The sequence below is a fragment of the Thunnus albacares genome, chromosome 19, assembly GCF_914725855.1.
Source record: "Thunnus albacares chromosome 19, fThuAlb1.1, whole genome shotgun sequence".
NCBI lineage: Eukaryota > Metazoa > Chordata > Actinopteri > Scombriformes > Scombridae > Thunnus > Thunnus albacares.
In genome coordinates this window covers 16958883-16976902 of record NC_058124.1, presented here as the reverse complement: position 1 = coordinate 16976902, position 18020 = coordinate 16958883, and the positions used below count along the sequence as shown (strand labels likewise).

The window sequence follows — 18020 nt, the reverse complement described above, 5'->3', positions numbered from 1 at the left end:
TAGTTCTTGAGATATTTCAGGAACAAAGGATCGACTATCTGGCATTGCCATCCTTTAAACCATATGCTAGAGGTTACAATATATTTTGCCACTAATGCAATTTAAATGCTATGTTTGAGGATATATTAATGTTTCATATTATTGACATGCCCCCTGAATACACCCCGTTTGATTTTGGGCTTTGAGTGCCAAATATCACTGTTGTTGTTCTTAAAGTAACAACATGAAGTATGAAATCATATATACAGTATGCATTTTTGATAAAAAATGATCATATTTTGTGTCATCAGTTCTGTTTTGGGCCTGTCTTATTACTCTGATGAACTTTGACTGTAGTGAGTTAGTAGTATTGTAGAGAAAAGTAGTTATTTCTGACATATACAGTATTACTTTATGTCTTATTTCTGTATATTCTTTGTCTTCAATCAAAGCATCACAGAGCAAGACAGAGAACATAGACACAGAGAACCTAAATAGGTTACAGACATCTGAGTGAAGAGCAAAAACACAATCAGAAGTAGAAAGTGCAGGTTAAGAACAATTTTATTTATTCATTTCTATTTGCACAAATGACAAAAATGTTTTCACACTTGGACAATCTAAAACCAAGAAAACCACAATTCAGAACTACAGTGCTGCAATATTAATTTGTATAATAGTTTTATTATTTTAATAGTCAACTATTGTACACTATTTCATGGTAATAATACTAAAATTATTAAGAAGAAGTAGAAGAAATGGGAAGGCCTAATACAGAGTGGATGGACGTCTTGAAGTTAAATTTGAACTGTATTGTGTTACAGTATTGTATATTGTGTAAATTAAATTTACGAAGTTGTATATATTATCATGCCATTACTGAAAAAGGGTAAAATCTTCATGAAGCCTATCCGCACACCAAAAACTGTAAAACGCAAGACCCACAAAAGCTACAGGCACAGTTTTAAAATGTGGCTTCTTCACCACATCAGATCTGAAAAATACACACTGCACAGGAAAAGTAGAGGAAAAGAACTGTCTTTCTAAAGGACACAGTCAAAACTCTTAAAATAAAGCACATGAAGTTTAAGTATAGGTGTAAATAATTCTAATGTGGCTTTACAGGTTGGAAACCACTGTTGGAAGTGCTGACATTGCTGCGAATCTCCTTGTGTCAGGCTGGGTTGTGTGGCTGTATAAGTTGTTGAGGGGAATGCCCAGTTGTCCAGCTTGTCCCAATCCCTCATCAGAATTAATGCCATAGGGCATCTTGGACATAATCGCCAGGCTAAGTTTTAATAGCACATTATGGAGAGCCAAACGGTATTCTTTTCGAACCAGGCAGTAGATAACAGGGTTGAAACAGCTGCTGGTGAAAGCCAAGCAGTTAGCCAGAGGGAAAAAGTATGTTTGAGCCAAGTAGAATGAGTTACTGATATCAACAATGTCAAGTTGGATCAGGACACTCCAAAGGGTGAGGACATTGTAGGGAAACCAGCAGACACAGAATGACAGCACCACCACTGCCACAGACTTTGAAACATCAGCCTTTCGCCGAGAGTTGCTGCCTTTCAGTTTATGCCGGCAGAGGAAGCGCAGCAGAAGCAAGTAGGAGAGGATGATAGTGGCGTAGGGCAGCAAAAATCCCACCACCACTCGCAGGAGCTGGTTTATTCCAAGCCAGGCCGTACCATCTGGGAAACGGAGCAGGCATGCTGTGTCGTTACCACTACCCACACGGCTCAGATCTGCAAACACAGCTCGGGGTGCTGCTGCTACGAGTGCTCCAGCCCAGATAAAAGCTGTGGCCACAGGAGAAGTGCAAAATCTACTGCACAGGGAAGCATTGGGTTTGAGCGCAGTTGCCACATAGCAGTACCGGGTCAGACTCATAGCTGTCAGGAAAAAGCAGCTAGCAAAGACATTAAGCCCAGTGAGTAATGATACAGCCTTGCATGTGGCCAAGCTAAAAGGCCAGCTGTAGTCCAGTGCAATGTCTATGGCCCAAAATGGCAAGGCCAGGGAGAACAGTAGGTGAGCCAAAGCTAAGTTGAACACAAAGAAATTGATGATGCCTGTTGTGATGGTATGAGTGGAATACAGCAGGAACATTACTAACAAGTTCCCCAACACTCCAGCAGTGGCCACAATAAAATAAACCACAGAGATGACTATTCTTAGCCAGGGAGATCCATCATCAATTTCCAGCCCATCATACATGCTCATGTTGAAAGTCAGGTGGGAGTGATTACAAGATGAGTCTACACTGCAAACATTCAGGATGTTTCTGAAGAGCTCAAGTCTCTTGAAGTCAGGGTTTGACATTTTGGCTCCCCTCAAGGAAATCTTGTTGAGTGTTAAGGTTGTCCAACTATTATTCAAGATGTTTACGCTTGTTTAAAATGTAAGTTCTGGTTGTCTGTTTAGCAGCTGACAGTCATCTATCCCTGCAAGGAAGGAGGAAATTATTATTATGTAATAAGCGCTGCGGTTTATGAGCAAATAAGTAGATTAGCCTTGTCAGATAAACAAATTACACTAAAGTGTTGCCCACAGAGTTCAATAATCCAATTTAGATCTCAAAGAATAAAACTTCTCTAGGAGAAAATATGAATATGAATATAAATACAGAGTGATTAAACAAATGTTGCCCTTTGAAGTAGAAAAGCCTGTCAAGAGTCCTTTGGAGTCACTTTTTAATCATGCAATCAGAACCCATACAAATCTACTGCCAAACACAATCAAGAGTGTGATCAAGAATTGAAAGTATTGATATTGTTGATTTGTCAGAAATGTCATTATATATATATTTCCTACCAGATAATAGATGTGTTATTCCTCATTTATTAAAACATAGCAGATACACTCACACATTATGTCTCCTTGGGATTTTAGGAGTTTAAGCTGCAATATGAAATACAGTTTATACTGTTAGCATTTGAAAAAAACCTGGGTAATTCAGAGAATGCATAGCAAGATAGATGTGTCTCACTAAAATGGTACGTTTTCGCAGAGAAATTTCAGATCTTTTTTTTTTAAATCTCATTTCTTCTCAGATCTTTGGAGTCTTAAAATGGCCAATAATTTACTATCTAATGGAGTATCAACCCAAAACTTGCAGTTATTTGTGAGTAAAAGGCCAGTAAAACAATTTGTAAAGGTTACAGGGCAATAACTGTGTTTAAAATGTGTGTATTCATCAGTGACAAATGCATTGCTTGATTAATCCGCACTCATTGTATTTATGCAAGATCAAAAACATTTAATTTTGCAAGCAAAATCAATGCAAATGCAAACCAAATCTAAACTCATATTTTAATTTAAAGCTACAAAGAGATCTGCCAGACTGTGGTTTGCTTTGCAACAGCAGCTGTCAATGAGGCCACCTTCTCTTTGACAATAATAATGGACAGACATGAAACAGTAAAATAAATATACTTAACATGTGTCTATTTAAGCTCTTGAATTGGGTTATAGACTAAATTTGACGTCTTTGCCAAATTTCTATATATATGTTCTGGGCTATTTGTAGAAAAAAAAATCTTACCTGAATGTCACAAAGGAGGTAAATCTTGAGGTTTCAATAGTTAGTCTACTTGGAGCCACCAGCTCTGCTGCACAACATGGAATTATCTCAAAGGTGGTCAACAACAACAGTGTAGCTGTCACCCATCCTGAATTCATGCTCCACCCCATCATATTCCTCCTCTGCATATTAAAACCGGAAATAATAAATGGCATTAGTGAAACACAGAAAACAGCACTGATTATGATGGAAAAGATATGATTAAAAAATGCTGCCTGTCAGTCAAATTCTGTGAAAAATAAGTTCACCAGCCAATCAAAAAGTAATCAGCTTTTAGTGAAGATACAAATCCAATTTATGTTTTCAGTCTTAACTCCTTGATTACATTTTTTAAAATTAAAAACAAACAAACGAAACACACACACACAGTTTCAATTCAATTCAAGATTCAAGGCTTTATTTGCCATTTGCTCAGGTACAGGTGTACAAGGGCGCTGGAATCACGCAGATCTCTCAGTCAAGTAATAAAAAATACAATAAAGATACAATATAGATATGCACATATTAATAATACAACTATCATACAACTATGTGCTCTCTTCTGTCTAGGATTATATTGTTCTTTCACCTTCTTCTTTCTTCCTTACTGTAACATATACCTGCTGTTTTATGGAGCAAAATAATATTTGAATGTTGGGTTTTGTTATCTGACTGAACCTACTGGTAAAGTACTTTGTAACAGTGTTTTGAAAACTACAACATAAATATAACGTAGTAAGAAATGGGCCCCTTGGTCACATAACTGGTTAATTTATGTTTTGATTTATATTTTCTTTTTTTTTTCACTTAAAATAAAGATTAAACTGAAAATCACATTTTGAGGTGTTTAACTGTTTCTGTGACATTCAACCAACCCCCCTGTCTTTGCACAGAGGCGGCAGGTGTTTCACATATTGTTGTGGTGTTAAAGGCACATACAGGTGAAGATTGACATGACAAGACTGACAGAAAATAAAAGAGTAGCAAAGGCAAAAAAAGGAGAGAAGTTAAACTTGTACTTTGCTTTGTGGTTAATAAGTCATAACCAAAAAATGAAAAACCTTTGATAATCAGGCACCTACACGTCTTCTTTGTTTTTATGTTTTTTCTATTTATATCTGGGGCGTTGCTTCAAGATTAGATCGAGCAGCAGAGATGACTCTTCATTATGAATTGTTGATAGTGGAAAGTACATCAGTGGTGAATGACTAAATGAGATTAGGTTGGAATAGGCGGAAGAGTGGGGAAGTTGATTAATGCTGGTCTGTCCAAGCTGAACAATCTTCATAAACTAGCTGAACAAAACATGCAGCTCCCTGAGTGTCGGAGTTTTCATTGCCAGCAATGTGCCAAAACAAACAACACTTTTAATTTCCTGTGTGTTTTAATACCTGTGTGTTTTCCTCTGTTGCACAGCTTCACTTTAATTGACTTATAATAATCCTTTCTCTATTATAGAGAGGATCTAGCACTCTGTCTTAAGCTTCCAATTTGCAAATAACTATTAATAAACAGATGTTTTGATCATATAGGATCTTCTTCACATCTACAGACAAAATTTAATCTTTTGACATCCATCTTATTCAGCATTGTGCTTTAACAGTTTGGATTTCAGCTATCATTCACTCTGTCTATAGTTTGTTTTTTGTTTTTTTAGAGTGCACTGTACTGTAACTCGATGCACAAACATCATGAACTTGATATCTGAAACTGCACATATCGACTTCTTCAAGCACTTTTATATCTGTATGCCGAAGCATATGAAGCTTGAACCAGGAGATGGTTGGCTTTAGTTTAGCATCTTTAAAGCTCACGAATTAACATATTGTATCTCATAGACTATATATTTTTGAAGCTTTAGAGGTGTTGGGAGGCGGATTTTGTTATTGGACAGAGCCAGGCTAGCTGTTTCTGTTTCCACTGTACAGATAATCTCATCTAAGTCTTGGGCAAGAATTTTCCAAAATGTCAAACTTTTCCTTAAACTGAACTCCTTATCAATACTATTCCAATTGCTTATGAACCCTCTTTATATCTGTATGGTAAAAATGGCTCCCCCTTGCCACACCCCTTTGATAAAGCCTCTTAATTAAATTTATAAACCTGAAATCAATTTCACACTAAATTGTTGTTGTAACGTTGGGTAAAGGCACGAGAAAGCACATGAATAGCCAAAGAAATTAGCCCATGACAACCGTGAACATTTCAATAAATTTTCTATACTGAAAGTTGACATCATTCACATTCTTGAACTTTTTGGGAAACATAGTAATTACTTCCTTGAACTCCCTTGAAGGAAGCTTGAGCAACAAGGAGATATCTGTGTATCTCTCCACTTATTTCTGTCTTCTGTGAGACATTGAACATTGCACTCATAGTTGCGGTTATAGCACTGCAGCACCTTTGTAACATTATGGCCCCTCCCTGCAAGAGAACGATACTCTGCCATGAGAAATGATTGTAAATTTTGTGTAAAACTGATTAAGGTGTGGGATTATATATAAGACAATAATATATAAAAGACAATTATGGTGATTTAGTGTAATATGCTATTTGAATCCACATTTTGGGGCAGTGGTGTCCTTTTGCAAAACACAAATCAGCTGAACAATTGTATATTTTTGGGTTCCACTTTTATAAATGGATCACATACTTGGATTCATGCCCACTACACCATCATGGTGCGTGCATATCTGAGCACGCCATCTGAGTTGTGCCACAGGGAATGGGGGGGTCTGTGAGGAGAGTGAATTTACCAGAGAAAACGTGGCTTTGTCGCCACCCTTTGTAAAAATGAGACTACAACACAACACTCCACTGTGTCAAGAGCAAGAGGAGGAGGAGGCCTACAATGGTCTCCCTTCAGCACTATCTACATGCTTTCTTTTAAAGTGAGCCCTCTGGTGACAAATGTCAGATCTAACAAAAGACAGCCTGAGCTTATTTGTAAAAGTGAAGTTATTTATTATATATTATATTTCACATAAAAAAAGACAAACATTTAGCCTTCTTTTGTGAAATAAAATTATATAAACACATGTAAAACATGTCTAAAAACAGCAAGGGAACCTATGACCAGCCTGCTGTGCAACCAACTGGTGATAGAAATAGACTTTGTTTGCAATTACTGTACATTTTGTAAATTATTATTTTTTGTGGTAGTGGTTTTGTTGTTGTTGCCACATTGTTACAGTTTGAAATCTTGTAGGAACTTGTAAAAATGAAACAGATTAATCCGATCCTACTGACAGTAACACATTTAACTGTCTACACCTTACCAAAGAAAAATCACACTAAACATTTGTGCTATTGTAATGAGTTTCACACCATAAAAATTAACATGTAGCCTAAACTCTATGGTCATTTTTTGGCAGTTAGTGGCGCTGTTGATTTGGTCATACTGAGAGGCGTTTCTAATATTTAGTTTATTTTTATCGATATCAATGGGATGGACAAAATATCAGAAACACCTCTCAGTATGAGGCAATACAATTCAACACCAAAACAATCTACTGCCTCAAAAATGACCATAAAGTTCAATTAACACAATTAACATCATATCTGTCATGAAGGTAGGATTTATTGCATGGTTGTTGTATTGGACTGCATTAGTTTTCCCTGGATGTACTTGGCAACTGATCAGTGGTGGAAAATAACTAGCACAGTTTTGAGGTACTTGTACTTTAGAGTATTTCAATTTGATGCTATTTTATACTTCCACTCCATGACATTTCAGAGGGAAATATTGAAAAGATGAAACCAGTGGTTTCCAACCTTTTTGGCTTTTGACGTCTTACAAAAAGCAGTGTGTAATCAGGCTTACATTTCAGATGTCTATGAGTTGTTAACAGCTCCACCAAACAGTGATTTTTCCCTCTGAACTTCTCACACGGTTTCATTTCAATAAATGTTCAAATGATCCAATATTTCACCAAAAGTTAAAGATCAGAGAAAAGGTCCAAACACTGAAAACAGATTTCTGTATCAGAACTTTGTTTTTTCTTCTTTCCTCTCCCATTAATCATCTCACAACCCCTCATATTTATCTGGTGACCCTTTGGAGGGGCCCCACCCCTAAGTTGGGAATCACTGGACTGTCTAACTGTATATAAAGTAGTTCAAACTAGCTCCACCTCCAGCGGCTGTAAAATGCTGCTTACACATTGATGCTTCAGTATTAACAATCTAATGATGTCATACACAGTAAAATATCAGTCATAGAGACATAATAAGCACTAATATTTCAAGTAGGCTACATTTTGATGCTAATATTTATGTACTTTTTACATAAGTAGAATTTTTCATGCAGGACTTTTACTTGTAATGGAGTACTTTGTTTTTACATTGCTGTATTGGTTCTTTTACCAATACAGCAAGTCCCCCTCAACTCAAAAATATGTTTTTCTTCTTGTTCCTAGAGTTGAATGTTTGAGCTTCACCGTGCAGAACGATGTATGTGCAGAGTTTGACACTAGAAGGTTGTTTTCACATTCATCTTCTTAAAGTGGAAAGTTTCCCTTTTGTCATTCAAAAAAACAGTTTAAGGGGTAGGCCTATGAGCATGATTTGTGACATCACAAATAGTTTGCAACTGCATATGCAACTTACACAAGTGTGATGTGGAAACGTGAAGCCTCCAGTGCACAAACACTGAGATTTGACTTTACATAGAAGTAAGAAACATGATGTGTCTAGTAGTTAATCTTAAAAAAAAAATTAAAAAACAAATTGCATATTCATAGATTTTGGAATTTTAAATGAGGGACAAGGAGTAAGATATTTTAATTTTTGTGTAAAAAAACCCACATAAGACAAATTCTTATTCAAAGTAGAGTATTTTATATATACATCTTAAAACTGGAGGAAATCTTTAAGTAAAAGATTTTAATACTTCTGCCACCACTTCAACTGAATGTAGCCTATATTAGGGTGGATTGTGCCTTTAAAACACAAAGGTCTAGTCAGCATGTTGAGGTCTAAACATTTCAGCCTTTCCTAGTTTCCATGAGTGTTAATTTATATAGCCTACATATAGCCATTTTTATACCACCACGAGTATTCAATTTGTACAATTAAAGTTAAACTAATTATTATACTTTATGATACGTTTACAATAGTAATAACAGATTAATAACAAACGGGGGCTTGATTGAACTTTATTTCCTATATTAGTAGATGGAGGCCATTATTGAGTACATCCACCTTTAAAATTATGCTACTAAATGATCCTGAGTAAAGTAACGTCACTTAGCCAAATGTACCGCGCGCGCCTACCCGTTCACCTCTCAGTGAATGGAGCGGAGCCGCGCGCACGCAGAGATCACTCCGGCTTGTTATTAACGTTAATAACGTTATCTCTCGCGTCACTCATGTCCCCAACAACGACGGGCTGCTGCTGCTGCTGCTCCTGCTGCTGCGGCGGAGGAGGAGGAGGCGAGAGGAGGACGGGACTGCGGTTCAGGTGCACCGCTGTGATTGAAAAGACGGTGAAGTTTTAACGCTACGGAGAAGCAGCGAGAAGCCCACAACTGAAGGATAACGGTCAGATTTGTCGACAAGTGTTTTAGCTGTTATAAACGTGGTTCGCCATTGTTGTTTTTTCTTTTTTTTTTTTTTTTTAATCAGTGATGGGATTCCTTCAGGAGCGACCTGCCGCCTAAACCCTCACTAAAAGGTAAGGAGTAAAAACGACGGTTAACAAAAAAAAAAGATAGTGTGTAACGGGAGTAAAGGATGCTCAGCCAGTTTGTACACGCTCTGTTTTGGAGTTTGTGTGGGCGAAAGTTAACTACAACCTCCAGTCGGTTAGTTAGTCAGCAATGGATGTCAGTTATACTGTAGTAAAACACTCGGGCCAAGTCGTGTGTGTCCTCTCTCTGTATCTCGTGTTGGGGCAAGCTGCTACTAGCGACTGACACAAGCAAGCCAGCTCCCCACATCATCATCATCATCATTATTATTATTAAGCTATTATTATTATTAGCATTACTGCTGTTTGGCACAGCTGTGAACAAGCTATCAGTGAACATTGTCAACGCACGCAAACTTGTGGTAAGTGAGTGCAAACGGGACAGACAACAAGGCTGCCATTGTACCGGATCAGCGGCGGATTAACGGAATTCCTTTTCTCTGCACTGTCTGAATGGCCTCCAGTCTCTCTCTCTCTCTCTCTCTCTCTCTGCCTGCCTGCCTCAGTGGGTATAACATCTTGATTTCTAGCAGCTTTAACCTCTGGCAATTGTTAGAAAGTGTAAAGTTAAAAAAAACAAAAACACCTCAGGGCCAGCAGCCACCCGAACCCAGAGATGTCCAACTGGGCTATTGTGAAACATGTGGATGGGACAGTGTTTGCCAGAAAATTGTTGTAGTTATTGTTATCAAGGCCTGTAGCTGAAAAGTGGGGATTATCAAACACAAAGCAGGGCTGCAACTGAAAAAAGTCATTACCACTTAATCATTTAGTTTGTGAAACAACAGAAAATAGTGAAAAATAGCTGTCACAATTCCCCACAGGCCAAGGTGACGTCTTTAAATTGCTTGTTTTGAACAACCAACACTCTTAAGACTAAAAGACATTTAATTTACAATTATATAACAGAGAAAAACAGCAAATCCTCACATCTGAGAGGCTGAAACAAGAGAATATCTGGATTTTTTGCCTGGGTAGCTTGTAGCGTAGGGTCCTTTCTGCCACAAGTTGGCTTAGACGAATAGTCTATTATCAAAATTGTTGCTGATTAATTTTCTGTCAGTTGACTCATCTATTAACTAACTATATGATCCAGTTCTAGTAAAAAAACATTGCAAGGTGATGCCACTGAGCTTTAAACCCAGGCTGAATAGAGTTAATGAGCATGAGAGGTCAAATATGTGTCAAATAGGTCTTCAGGGTGTTGTTTGTCTGGCCTGCTGATAAAAATCTGTTGTATCATGCCCGATCATCAGTGTAAGCATTTAAGGGTGAAGACTGTTATGTGTAATGCAAAAGCTCTAATTACATCCACCAGATAACCAGATATGATTACTCTGTTAGCTCTTATCATTTTCTAGTGTTCATAGACAATAAACAAACATAGGCCCAGATTTTCAATATCTTACTCCTCCCACCCTCCTTCCATACACTTGCACATCATGCACAGCATGCACCATCCCCAGCGCTCCCCCCTCCCCCCCCCCCCTCCCGTATGTGGCCAACCAACATGTGGGGAGGTAATCCCAGCTATTAGGGTAATCTCCTCAGCATGACGATCAATAGGGGAGGGTGTGCGGCAACTACCAGACAAGAGTAGCGGGGGGACAAAATTTGTACTAAAGAAAAATGATTTAATCATCTAGATTAGGTCAGGAGACTGGGGTCTGGACAGGAGCTTGTTTGCTGGACGGGGGGAGGGGTGCAGACAGAGCAGACAGGAAGATGTGAGGGGTAAGGCCATCTCCACTTTGGGCAGCTCCCTTGTGTGATAATGGGCTGACTAAATGAAAACAACAAAAATAAAGCTTCACAGTGGGACAAAAATCAAATGTACAGTGGCAGATCTCTTATGGTACTGCCACAGACTGTTAGTGTTACGGGTAAGAAAGTAAAAATTGATGCAAACATAATCTAAAAAATGCAAAGGTTTTCTTGTCAGACAATAATACGACAAAAACATTTCATGCACGAGGTAAGACTGGACTATACACACTAACAGCATTTCATAAAACAACACATTTAACTGAAAATAATAGCTACAAGAAAATGTGGGAATGACTGGCACCAAAATGGTTTATTGAGTCTTTAAACTGCTTTGGGGTTCCCCAAGGAAAAGATACTGTAAAGGGAGAAAACCCCAGGATAGATCATAGATGTTCTAAACAGGCCAAAATCATTACGCTGTCATTCCTGGGAATTAATGTAAGGTAGTAAAAATGCAGTATGTGCCGATGGCTTATATCCAAAGTATGTTCTGTAAGTTGTTTTTAAACCACATACATATGACCACAACAATCTTCACCATACCATAAAGCTGATCTCTCTTCAAAAGAGAGGTAATCACTTGCTGACCCTACCTCAAAAATGTTAAATACCTTGTTACTTAACATCTATTTTGAGGTAAAACTTAGACCCAACAAGCTCACAAATATATATTCATGTGTTTCTAGGTTGTTGTGCACTTTTTGTAATTAAAATGAAACTACAAAAGCACTTGAGCCGGTTAAATACTTAATATATGAAGTAAGTAGTAGTGGTTACACTTTAATTTTTAACATGCATCTTGGGTAATCCAATCACAAAACTCAGGAGAGATTCAGCAGCCAGATATTTCTCTGTTCTCTGTTTAGGAGCGACTGAGAATGACACTGAAATGAGAATAGCTGGTCCACCTTAAAAGTCAGTCCACCTTAAGTGAGCCTGGTCAGATTAGGCTAATTCATTGTCGCTAACTTTGGAGCTAACCCCCTTCATCTTTCCAGCAGTTGGAGAAACAACAGACGAGACTTTTCTTGGTCTTGAGAAGCTGCAGTGTTTATTAACTGACACGCTGTAGCCTGTACTGTACATTTAATGCCAGATTGACAACTCACTGCTAACGTTTTTCTCTGCTCTGCTTGCATGCACTGTCACTTTTCTGCTGCTCAGTCAACCACACACTCGCTACGCACACACATTACACACGGCCTTATTCCTTAACGGAGTTACGATACTCTTATGACAGTACCTTTCATGTAGATGTCCTTTGACGAGGGAGGAGAGGAAGGATTCTTGGATTTGATGTACAAGTCGATGACTCTAAACAATTCCACAATAATGTAGGGTGTTATCGCGCTCGCATAGTGTGCAAGTGAAAATTTTTAGTAGCCCATTGATATTAATGATCACGTGAAATTTTAGTAGCTGCGCTCATAATTCTGTAGCAGTGCCCCTGCAGAATTATGAGCGCCATCCGCCATCCAGAATTATGAAACACTGCCATCCACGAGAATCCATTTAGCCTGTTGTTGTGGTTTCTTGTTGTTTTGCACTTAAATGTGATGCTGTTGGCGCACGAATGAGTAAGTGCTATGGCCCTGGATACATTCTCATATACACTGCTAAAAGAATGTGGCCATATGTGGCCCAGACCACCTCCGAATATGGTCTGAACAATTGGATCTCAGTGCATCCTCAATGCGTCATGGGTGTATTCACACCTGTACTTAGAGCTGTCCACTTTTGATCGGATCACCCGAGATGCATTTTAATGCCAGGTGTGAACAGGGTCTGAAATAGCCTGCTCTAATGTTATTACTCAACAGCACACAGATGAACCACATGCTGGATTCAGTCTCATGGAGGCATATGCTAGCTGTCCATGCTAGCTGTCTGTATGGGGTATATTGTTCAAGCTACCTGGACCTTATGGTCCAAAATATTACACAACTAAAAGTGACTACATGTTAAACAGATGAGAATGGAACCACTCCCAAAAAATAATCTTTTGAAAACAACAGAAATGAGTTGATTGCGGTATCATGCGATCTGTCAATTAGTCAGTCAATTGACAGAAAATACAATTTTGATACTTGTTTGATAATTTAATATTTTATGCAAAAACTCCACTGGTGTCAGTTTTTCAACTATGATTTATTTGTGTTTTCTTACTTTATATAATTGTTAACTGAATATCTTTGGGTTTTGGGTGATTGGTCAGACAAAGCAAGACATTTAAATATGTCAAGTTAGACTCTGAGAAATTGCTATGGGCATTTTTTCCCTTTGTTACATCAGTGAGTCATCAGGAGATTGGGAGATTAATCAGTACTGAATATAATTGTTGGTTGCTACCCTAGATTTTAAGTTGGTTGCTACCCTAGATTTTAAGTCGTATTAAGATTTGTCAATAGATTCTGGTAAAATAGCCCTAATCCATAGATACATCAAATATGTTTTGAAAATAGGAAAAATTAGCAACGTCTTTAATGTCACTGCCATTGTTTATTCAGATATCAGTTGTTTTTATAAAGGGTAGTGTAGTCTAATTAAAGTAAAACACTGGCACTGCATCATTTCTCTTTGGCCACAAATCTGCTTTTCTTTGTGCCAGTGAGATCTGAATGGGCTGACAAAATTCCCAGTTTGTGATGAATCAGATTGGTTTATGAAAAAAAAAAAAAGGACTTGCCCTTTAAGTCTCCAGTGGAGGAACTGGAGTGCAAACACTGGCAAAATGTCCAGATGGAAGATGGGAGGGATGAGTAAGGCGTTCACAGATCCCTTCTGTTTGGCCCCATTGAGACAGAGGGAGACGAGATTGGATGGGTCTGAGGGAGTCAGGTTACTATCGCCCCATTCTACTCCAAAGAAGTGGTGGTGTAAAAGATGCAAACCCCTATGGGAAACCTAATCCAGACCCTGCTGCCAGCTGTCATTCTTTCGCTCCAGGGTAAAATCGCTAAGCAGGTATCGCCTTACCCTTCTTCAATCATTACCTTAATCATAGCAGGAAATGGGGAATTACACACGTTGTTCTGGACTACAAATCCACATGTACTATATAATTTGAGAATTTTGATCTTATACAATGATAGACAGTACAGTACATCACAAAAAAAGCAAAGCCATAAGCAACGTCAGCTCCAAAACGTCTCAGGAATACCAGATGCTCATGAGATTCTGCTGTAGGTGTATTTGATTTGTAATTTTTTAAAATTTAAAACATCAAGTAGCAAGTTTGGCACTTAGCAATAATCGATACCGGGCACTTATAATTGACAATATTAATGCACAGGGATACATTATACTATGCTTTGTGTGTGAAGAAATTATTTTTAACCTACCACCTTAAGATAGTGTTTCCTTGTAAAGGAGTTTCGTCACTTATCGCCAACATTTGTAAAAAAAAAAAACCCAAAAAGGTTTAACACCACAGTTAATTAAAACCCACTATTGAGATGAAGTAACCTTATCATAATCAATTGAGATGATAAAGTAACACCAAATTTAGTAAATTCTACTGTTATTTCTGTAGTGTTCAATAGTTTAGGGTTCAAAGTTCAACTCAAACTGAACTTTGACTCAAACTAGGTGTGAAATTCTTTGACTGAATCCAGTGAGTCAGATATGACTGGCAGAGCAAGTCTCATTTTCCAAGTCAGACCAAAACCATGAGAATGATTTAGAGCAGAAATGATTAGGTGATTAATCAATAAGTCTATTGACAGAAAAAAAGGCAATAACACAAGCAATTTGATGATATCACTTTGGGCTTTAGGACATTGAAAGTGGGCAATTTCACAATTTTCTTACATTTTGTGGACCAAATAATCAATTAATCTAGAAAATAATTGGCAAATTGATAGATAATGAAAATCGTTGTAAACAAGATTATTATTCTCATTGAAAAAACATTGCAGAGCTGCAACTTTTAGTCGATCCACAGATTAGTCAACTATTTTGATAATCAATTAATCATTTTGAGTCGTCTTTTTTTTTAAAGAGAAAATGCCCAAATTCTCAGATTCCACCCTCTCAAATGTAAATGTTTTCTGTTTTCTTTAGTCTTCTGTGATAATACACTAAATATCTTTGGGTTGTGGACAAAACAAGACATTTGAAGATGTCACCTTTGTCTTTGGGAAACAGTGATCAGCATCTTTCACCATTTTCGGACATTTTATAGACCAAACGATTAATCGAGAAAGCAATCAACAGATTAATTGATAATGAAATAATTGTAGCCCTTTCATATTCTTTAGTCAGTTTCACATTCTTTATAATTGGAGTTTCAGAAGCATTTTGGTGGCTTCTAGCTTTGGAGGAGACATACTGCTTACACTGTACTACAACATCCTGTACATTTAATCTGTGTTAATATGTCATGTTTTCCTTTAATTGCATTGCATGTGGAATTGAGACTAAAATCAATAACAGTGTTGAAATATACACCTGATAGAGTTAGTAGGGAGAACAAAAGATTACAGGGAAACTGATAAAGTAAAAGACAGAAAGCAGAGTGATAGAGAGACAGTCAGAGCGACTCTGAGCTGACCTTGCCATGATAATCTAATCCCTGTCGAGAGTGCTTTTTTTAGAGAGCAAGTTAATGCCAGCAGATTATACTCCAGTGTCTCCCACACTAGCCAATCCACACTGAAAAGAGAGTGGGTCCACACTGGATCCTCAGACTGACCACAGCAGTTAACATAATCTCAATAATGAAGGATGCACTATATTCCAAAAAATGATTTGAAAAAAACAAAACAAAAAACAAAACCTCTCTTCATCTTTGCTTTTCTGCTTTCATTGGCAGTAGCTGTTTGGTATCTGATGTCTGCATTTGGGACTGCATGACAATATTTTTTAGAGGAATTGTTAACATTTCCACAACAGGTAAAAGCTCTGCCAAGAATCTCTTGTATTCCCCTTCCCTTGTGTCTTCTCTTTGTCAATCTCCCTCCCCTGTGTGTGCTTTATTGCACAAAGGGGCATCCATGATAAAAGGCCACTCAATGAGCAGCTCATCTAATGCTACGAAGAGTAATCCCTGTGTATGTTGTGTAACCGAGTGGAGAGTTGAACAAGGAGGGGGATGGGGGACGAATGTGTGCAAGTTTGTCCGTGCTTGTGACTGTTGAGTTCATGGCTATCTAATCTCTTAGGTACATTAGGCTGTTCGCCCGCAGTAGTAGTGCTGCTTCACTGTTTTTCCTGCAATTAAGTCATTCTAGGAACCCTGCTGACACTGAACACTACCTATGAGTTATGTGCAAGTTGATAGCAGGCTTTGTAGAGGTTGGTGAGGTATGTGCCGATTACATTGTTCTCATTATACGGTAATCGTGTACAACACCAGAAGGTGTGTCTTGCTTTTTGGAAATAGTTTTAAGATTGTTGGCCGAGCTGGGAGTGATGTAAGTTTTGATTTCTGCTTCTCGAGGAATCGCGGCACTGTTGAACACTTAAAAAGTACAACGTTTAAAAGATCAGTTGATGTCAAACTGACTGACTGAAGTATCTGTCATTGAATAGATAGTCTTAGGATTTATCAAATCTAGATTTATAACCCAGCTGATTGTCTTTTGTTGCCATTATGGTCGTTTTTTCAGTGATTCCTTGATAATATTTTCACTGTACAGTATTTGTTGCTTTTGTGATAAATTTGTACACAATGTTAGTTTGCATAGTACTATTTATATTTTATAGAGTCTGGCCTGGAGATATGCAGTGATCCTGTGTTTTGAGCCAGCCTATAGGAGGGACTAAGTCTATTTATTCAATGACACACACACACACACCTGAGTCAGTTTGGTACCTCTGTACCTGATGAAGAGCCCATTTGCGCTCAAAACGTTGTCTAAATGTAATAAAAGGAAAAAAAAAATTTATAAGGTTGCAAGTCCTCGGGAAGCAGAAATTATTGTACAATTATTTTGGACTCAGCAGAATGATGTGCACTGAGTGATGTTACTTTTATCATTTCAGTATCTAATTTTTAGTTTCTTTTCTCAGCACTAACAAGGTTGTTCTGCAGTCACAAGACTGCTAATTTTGCATCCATGCCATGTGGGCAGAATTGGAAGATTGGGAAAACGTCCTATTGTTACCTTTTGGGAGCGCTCACATCCTTCCAAGATGGTTACCTGCCCACCGTTAGCCCTGCAGTCACAATGGAAATGTAGTGTAAATTTGCTATTTATATCATGGTACATATTTTCACAGCCTCGTTAACAAGTTCAACCAGATTTAAACAAAACTGTGAAGACTATATAGCTCCTTTTTAAATAGCTGCATCGATTGTACTGTATTAGTGTTATTACTGGATTTTATGTGGCTACATTGAACTGCTGGCGTTGGTAACTCTGAAGCTCTTTTAGTTCTGTCCTCAAGTGGGAGATATCGTAAGAGAGTGTTCACACCGATGTATGATGTTGAGCATACTAACCTGTGTTGGATAGTCATTAAATATGACATTTCAAACAAGCACCTGGGAGTCTGTTTTGACTCTACTACATCTGGAGGGAGTCATGTTGACCTGCATCAGCAGTGAATCAGCAGAGAGTGTATTTTCTGCATAGACTAAGGTATTTTGGTGCAAGTAAGGGGATAAGAAACCTATTTATCTTTTTTTTTTTTGCTTCTGCTTGTCACAAAAAGTATGACATCTTGCAGTGGTAAACCATTCATGCGTGCACATTTTAGACAGTTGTGAAGGAGGTATTGGTGCTGTAGATTCAAGGTTAATTTTAATGTAGCAAGGTAGAACTAAACAAGTGGGTTTCAGACATTCATATTAAGACATTTTGAATTGATTCTGAAGACATTTCTTTAGAGCAGTCTATAGAATCAGCAAGACATCAAATCTAATGCACCTTATAGTAAGTGCAGCCTTCATTATGCAGTTAACCATTTTCACATTATCTAAGAACTTGACTACATTTTTATGATATAATTGTTGAATATCTGGTACAATGTCTTAAATAATCTGTTAACACAGTGATTTGATGTGGTGCATAGAAG

The 18020-nt window shown here is 37.8% G+C and overlaps 2 protein-coding genes and 1 long non-coding RNA gene across 3 annotated transcripts in view; 1 reads left to right on the top strand and 2 right to left on the bottom strand.

Annotated features, from left to right (window-relative positions):
• The window catches only part of LOC122969303, a 27926-nt gene extending 16168 nt beyond the window's left edge, over positions 1-11758 (bottom strand). The window contains exons 1-2 of the long non-coding RNA XR_006398979.1: positions 11748-11758; positions 10119-10203 (exon numbers count right to left, since the gene is read on the bottom strand). This is a non-coding gene — a long non-coding RNA (uncharacterized LOC122969303). The remainder of the gene's footprint in view (positions 1-10118; positions 10204-11747) is intronic.
• On the bottom strand, positions 598-3727 carry LOC122969299 (relaxin-3 receptor 1-like). The gene is made up of 2 exons (XM_044334881.1): positions 3527-3727; positions 598-2426 (listed from the first exon to the last, which is right to left on the bottom strand). Exon 2 carries the CDS (start codon positions 2302-2304, stop codon positions 1099-1101), a length of 1206 nt encoding a protein of 401 aa, XP_044190816.1. The 5' UTR covers positions 2305-2426; positions 3527-3727; the 3' UTR covers positions 598-1098.
• The window catches only part of LOC122969298 (zinc finger protein 516-like), a 21625-nt gene continuing 12456 nt past the window's right edge, over positions 8852-18020 (top strand). Inside the window, exons 1-2 of the mRNA XM_044334880.1 lie at positions 8852-9085; positions 9170-9218. The gene's annotated coding sequence lies outside the window, so the exon portion shown is untranslated. The remainder of the gene's footprint in view (positions 9086-9169; positions 9219-18020) is intronic.